This window comes from Palaemon carinicauda, chromosome 3, assembly GCF_036898095.1.
Source record: "Palaemon carinicauda isolate YSFRI2023 chromosome 3, ASM3689809v2, whole genome shotgun sequence".
Classification (NCBI taxonomy): Eukaryota; Metazoa; Arthropoda; class Malacostraca; order Decapoda; family Palaemonidae; genus Palaemon; species Palaemon carinicauda.
This window is the reverse complement of record NC_090727.1, coordinates 184,400,006-184,407,196: the sequence shown is the minus strand read 5'-3', so window position 1 is coordinate 184,407,196 and position 7,191 is coordinate 184,400,006. Positions and strand designations below refer to the sequence as shown.

Genomic DNA, 7,191 nt, shown 5'->3' with positions numbered 1-7,191 from the left:
GACGGGAAATACAAACATTTCGCCCATAAAGTAACATGGAGGGAGTTAAAGCCTCACAATCTCGATCAGAGGAGAGATAAGTCAGTGGTTGAGAATTTATCACAGCTTGAAACTCAACCAGTAGAGTTCTCAACTCTTCAAAGGATACACGTTTGTGATACAAGGCCTTGGACAACCATCCCATAGAACACCAACAAGGCATTCATAAAAGCCTCCAGACCAGGGGGCTCGCGGTGTAATGAACTTCCAATTAACACCATTTACTTCAAGGTATGTAGCCTCCAAACCAGGGGGCTCGCGGTGTAATGAACTTCCAATTAACACCATTTACTTCAAGGTATGACTTTACCTCTGGTTCCTCCATAATTTCCTTCAGGAAATTATCAAATCCAACAAAATTCCTACCATTATCAGATATAATCAGACTCAGCAGAGAATGATACGCTACAAAGCGTCGAATAGCCAGTAGGAAATTGGAAGCAGTCATGGAATGAGTCAATTCAAAATGAACCGCCCTGCTCGTAGTACAGGTAAATAGACATACAAAGACCTTCTCCTCCAAGCCAGTCTCATGATCAAAAACATTAATAGCACCAGTATAATCAACTCCTACTAATTGGAAAGGTCCATCATATCTCATTCTTTCTGTGGGTAATGGTGTGGGAGGAGGCAAACACAACCGTTTCTTGGTTAACTTCTGACACAAAAAACAATTGGAGAAAATTGATTTGATAACTTGTCGTGCTTTAGGTACCCAAAAGGTTTCTCTCAACAATACCAGTACAGAATCGACACCACAATGGTGATGATGTCTAAGCAAATGTTCACCTATCAACACTGTTAAATAACTTCTGGAAGGCAATAACATTGGGCACTGAGTATCATAAGACACGGAAGCGTTTTTCATGTGACCCTGAGACCTAATGAGATTTTCCTCATCAACAAATAAGTTTAACTGATTACACAAATTCTTAATATCCATGGACACTCCATGTGAATTCTTATCATAGATGTAAATTCTGGTAGTAGAAATATGTTGCTTCTGTTCAAGGAGGACAAGTGCTTTCATTTCGTTAACAACAAACTTAGAACCTTAACTGCACTTATTAAGAAAAAGCAATATTGACTTCATCATACGTTTAAGCTTACCTAGATTATTGTAACGTGGGATGTCAATTAATGGGGTTGGAGGGTGAACAAACTTAGTTTCTGAAAGAATTTCATTAACATGCACAGTTTCTGTAGCTAAAGATTGAGGATAATCACTAGTTTAAAACCATTTAGGGCCATTCCACCATAAGAAATTTTGCGCTAAATCTTTACTATTACTACCTCTGGATAGAATATCAGCTGGATTATCCTTAGAGGGGGTATACCGTAGAGGAAACTTGAATTCATTAATTTCAGTGACTCTGTTTCGTACATAGGGAATTTTACTATTATTGTTTTTCACCCAACAAATAGACACCATGGAGTCACTCCAGAGAGTGCAAGAACTCACTCTTAAATCATCATTCTGCATTATTCTTCCAGCAAGTTTCGAACCCAAGGACAAGGCTGTCAATTCCAAACGTGGAATAGTCTGTTTAGGGTTTAGTGCCACTTTACACTTACTGACTAATAAATTTCTTACACTTCTCTTGAGGGCAATCACATAGGCAGCAGCTCCATATGCCTTGTTAGAGGCATCACAAAATACATGCAAGTGAGAACATTCAGGATGTACAACAAACCTAGGAAAATTTAAACTTTCTACATTTCTAAAACACTTGCAAATTTCATCAAACCTTGAACATAATGATTCTGGTAAAGGGTCATCGCACCCGTAGTTACTCCACAAACATTTAAGAAAATATTTACCTCTCAACTGTATTGGTGACAATAATCCTAGAGGATCAAACATCCGAGCTACTACTGATAAAACCTTTCGTTTGGTTAAAGGTCCTTTATACACACAATTTACTTCCTTCAGTGACATCTCATTTTGTGCTAGATACCATTCTAAACCCAAAACGTTTACTCTTTCTTTGATAACATCTATGGTTCTGTTAAACTCTGAATCATTACTGACCCATTCTTGTAGAGACATTAGCGTCTTCAAGAATCGCATTTATTACTGGATACTCATCCATCAAGACCGACACATCCTTGTAAGTTTTACTAAAATTATCTACATAGAAAGAGATGATGCAAGGGAATTATCATGTAAAGATAAATGATGCAAGAGGGTTTGCTGCAAGAGAAAGGGAGAGCATGTAGCTCCAAAACAAACTATACAAAACTGGTAAGTTACAGTAGACTTCAAATCAGAGGGATCAGTTATCCATAGAAATCTGCAATAATCACGACATTCAGGTGAAATGCCTATCCTTAAAAAGGCTTTACTGATATATGAAATCACAGCTACTGGGTTTGCACGGAAACTCAACAGGGCATCGAAAAGATTAGTAGTTAATGAGGGACCAGTTAATAAACAATAATTTACGGAAAGTTTCCTTTAGCCTTTGAGGAAGCATTAAAAACTATTCGAATGGGAGTTGTCTCTGAATCCTTCATTACAGCATGGTGGGGTAAATAATATCCTATAATAGGGGAGCCTGAAGGAATTATTTCTATAAACCCAAACTGAACGTAATCTTTGATGATCTTATCGTAAAGAGCATACAAGGAGGAGTCAGATTCGAATCTATGTAACAAAGAATTTAATTGATCAATGGCTATTCTATAGCTAACAGGCGGTCTAGTTTCATCTTTAAATGGTAAAGACACTTCATATTTATTGTCAACCCTTTTTACTTTATCCTTAAAACACTTAACTGATTCTCTTTCTTAAGGACTAATTTCAGATTGACGAATACCAACACTTTCTAAATCCCATAATTTTCTAACTTCACAATAAGAATTAATAGGAATTTCCTCTACTTCTATTCTTGAACAACATACATTTGATGTAGTAATCTCATTAGATTCTACATCGTCATAAGACCACCTAGGAAGAGGTCCAAAAATTAGTGCACCACCAGAACTATTCAATATCTGTATTCCAGAGCAAATTTGACTGTTCTGAATCAATTTTCTATAGTAATCAGGTCCAATTACTAATTCTATAGCATTTACTTCATCTGAATTTAAATCATTATCTGCTAATTTTATGCCTTTACTCGTCAAGAACACAGCTGACTTACTTAGTCCTGGAGAATAAATTCTGGAATAAACGCTATCAAATGCAATGGCATTAATGACAGTACGAATCTTACCTAGTCTCACCACAACTCTTACTATATTACAATTAACTTCCATGGCATCATTGCCAAATGGTTTTACCTTTAAGGCTACTGTTGCTTTGGACGGTAGATTAAGCTTATGGGCTAATTCCGTTGCAATAAACGTTCTTTGCACACCAGAATCAAAGAGTGCTCTCTCAAAGGAACGATGTCCATTCCCTGACACAATTACATTAGCAGTAAAAAGAGCAGTCGAAACAAAAATCTTATTGGTCTGAGAATGATCAATTCCCAAAGAAGCAGTCATAACTACTGGGGAATCACCTTTACTAACAGCACCTTTAGAATCATTATGAGATTTCCCAGAATTAACATTTGATTTACTAACATTAGTACTATTTACACTCGACTTTGGTGTAGCAGGATTGACAGGGTTTTCTGTTTTCTTACAAATCATCGGGTAATGACGCCCACCACATATATTACATTTCGGCTTATTTCTACATTCAGCGAATGAATGATCTTAAATATGTAACCCTGTCCCTTCTACTAGCAATGTTTGAAAGTCTTACAATCGCGAGAGGCATGGTTCGATGAGCAAAACACACAATTATTGTAAGGACTACTATTACTAGGTTTACTGTTACTTGGTTGTACTCTGTACGTTTTGCACATTTGAGGGAATCACTTTAGAATAGGTACCCTGATCCCGCTTTCTCTTATTAGAATTCTCACCTTCGTAACAAATTTCCATTAATTCACAAACATATTTCAAACCTGAGGAAATTTGCTTTAAATAAGGAGACATACTATTATGTTTATTAGCTATAGCCTTACGTGTTTCAGGTGATAATTTCTCGCATATTATACTAGAGAAAACGGGGTTCATGGCCTCTATATCTAAATTCAATGTGTTCATTTGTAAAATAATCTTCTCATATTCCAATTTGAACGTGTTCAAATCCTCTATCGTATGACTGGGAGGGACTAAATGTGTTGATTTGGACATAAGTCTACGTTTAAATTTTTCCTTATTATCATACTTCTCCTTAAGGGTCTGAATAGCTACTGAATAATTAGCAGGCAAACCTTCTATGGCTTAAAAGGCGTTATCCCTTAAACTAGCTCTGAGTGTAGAAAACTTAATCACATTGGAAATTCCCTTCGATCGTGAACTAAACTGTTAAATATACCCCAAAATGCAAGCCATTGTTCTTCCCCACCGCTAAATTCAGGTATCTTAATTGCTGGGAGTTTAGGGGGAGGGAGAGGGTTAATGGGAGCCGAAGGAGGAGGCAAAGCGGGCCGTTGATTTATATTTCCCGTGTCAATCTTGCTCATAGTTTCCTGTGTAGTAACAATAGCTTTTCTTACACATCTAGTTATTGCTCTATAATTTCTATATAACTTCTCATATTCACTATCCTGTGAAATAATCGTCACATTCTGTGACCAACTATCTTCAAAACGTCGTAGACCCTCAGTAAGACAGCGTTCATACATTACGAGGGTCGATTTTGGTGTATCGGTATTACCAATGTAGCTACCTGCCTCATCAAGCAAATCTTGTAAGGAAATAATTTCCCCTTCAATAACTACCCTAATCTTAGAATCCATTATCTTATTAATAGATCAATAACAAACTTGCACAAATATAAAAAATGTATGGCAAATTATCTAACCCTGATTAAAATATAACATCCACTGAATGATAGATAATTTGACCACGTGCTCTTCATCAATTCACAAAATACATCTGGTCACGAAAAAAAACCTAAGTTCAAAAATAGCTACGAAATTCAACAAGAATTTCTTCATAGAGTAATCACTAAATACGAACAATAATGTTCCATAAACAACAGATTACTTTGCAAAACACTCCAAGTAATTGAATACCTTACCCTACTCACGAAATAACTTTGGAGACGTACCAGCTATGCTAAACTGACGTTAAAGCCAACCATTACCAAAGTGAACTTTATCGCAAATTGTCTTTAACATCCAAAAAAATCCTTTGTGAATCGTTGTGGCATCCGGTTCGTTCAAAGGACCAGCAAAGAGTGTGGTGAAGCTAAAACAATTCTAGGGCCACATTCGGTATGATTTCATTCAACCTTAAGCCCTCCTGCACTAGCTTTGAATAAGACAAAGTTACAGTGCCGAGGAGTTTACTGACTTACTTAAATTTACCATGAAGTCAAGAAACATTGCATTTTTATTCAACAAAAGTGCAGTTAAGAAACAATCAGCTATATTTCATGCACTAATTCTTTTTGGGTGATACCATACGGGTTCACAAAGACACATTTAGAAGTTTAACACATATAATTAACATTTAAAGAAACAACAATCATCCTAGTTACGTTAAGAAGCAAGAAAACTAACACATTACTGCAAAAATTTAACAAAACGTCACGTTACTTCGATAGAAAAGAACTTAAATAGCAAAACAGGATTCCAGAATATTCTTATGAAGGAGTTACTGCAATGGCGACGACAATTCACGAGGTGATGGGGCTGGATTCTACAAGAACTTCTTCTATTACTTGCCTTCGTGGAGTCAACTGCTCAAAGAGGCTGAGCTTCACCTTCCTACCCTAGAAGAAAACTCGGGAGGAGTATATGGCATAATAGTGTTGGCACATCTACAAAAATTGCAGGGTTACGTAACAAACATCAATTTAAAAACAAACATCAATTTAAAAACAAACATCAAGTGCTCTAATTGTAACCAAACATACACACACACACACAAAAAAAAGGGTTTCGTCCATTAGGCAAGCTTAAATTACTGGCATGTGCCCTCAAAATAAGAAAATAATATATATAATCTCCACAGGAAGAAGTTTGACAACACTGTTATGATACGTCATCTAATTTTATATAGATGGATAAAATTTGCAAAAAAAGTGGTTTATTACTATGAATATCAATGTACTAAATTATACTAACTCATTGCTAGAGTTAATGTAATAAAACTACTTCTATGGAGCAAAATAATCATATATCAACGTATTTTCATAGTAACTGGGAAATACCCCAAAACGAGTACTCATGAAAACTAGGAAATTTTATTCAAGGGGAATAAATGGCAATATGATATATATATATATATATATATATATATATATATATATATATATATATATATATATATATATATATATATATATATATATATATATATATGTGTGTGTGTGTGTGTGTGTGTGTGTGTGTGTGTGTGTTTGTGTATGTGTGTGTGAGTGTATAAATATATATAGATAGATATAAAACTTGGATTTAGATAGAGGTTTACTATATATTGAAGCTATACTTATCTCAACACGATGAAAAATTAGTAACAATTACGTTAAGGGTTGATAAAACCTACATTTGGTTGAAATCCTGAGAAAACCGTTGATAAGAAGTCTTGCCAAACATTTGCATATTTGCATTAGAGCCCGAGAGCTAATTAACTTGACGCTGAAAATGCAGTGTGGTTTGATTACCAATTATATTCCATTGGAATTATTTAATTTATTCCTTTCTCCAAGATTCCTCTTGAAGGAAGGTAAATCATTTTTACGAATGAAAGAGGACGATGGGTGGTTTTTGGAAACGCTTGAATTAGAAGGACGGAATTTGAGTGGAATTAACTGAGAATTTCTTTGAACGTTGGGAGGAACAGAAAGAGATAAACAGGGAATTTATATTGATTCAGGCATGTGAAGGTAGAAATTGGATCAATTTCTTAAAACATTTAAATTCCTGTGAAAGAAGTGTGCTGGATTAATAGAGAACTTGTTTGATGGGACATTGTCTATATATATATATATATATATATATATATATATATATATATATATATATATATATATATATATATATATATATATATATATATATATTAAATTTTGCACATTTAAAGGATTTTTTCAGATTTCAAGTAAGCCATATATATTAATACATTAAAGTCTGGATTCTC

General features: G+C 34.9%; 2 protein-coding genes across 2 annotated transcripts; both read right to left on the bottom strand.

Annotated features, from left to right (window-relative positions):
- Window positions 1-265: 265 nt before the first annotated feature.
- Window positions 266-1,069, bottom strand: LOC137635822 (uncharacterized). The gene has a single exon (XM_068368254.1). The coding sequence runs from the start codon at window positions 1,067-1,069 to the stop codon at window positions 266-268; it is 804 nt and encodes a 267-aa protein (XP_068224355.1).
- Window positions 1,070-2,829: 1,760 nt separating this feature from the next.
- On the bottom strand, window positions 2,830-3,681 carry LOC137635815 (uncharacterized). The gene has a single exon (XM_068368245.1). It carries the CDS (start codon window positions 3,679-3,681, stop codon window positions 2,830-2,832), a length of 852 nt encoding a protein of 283 aa, XP_068224346.1.
- Between the last annotated feature and the right edge of the window lie 3,510 nt (window positions 3,682-7,191).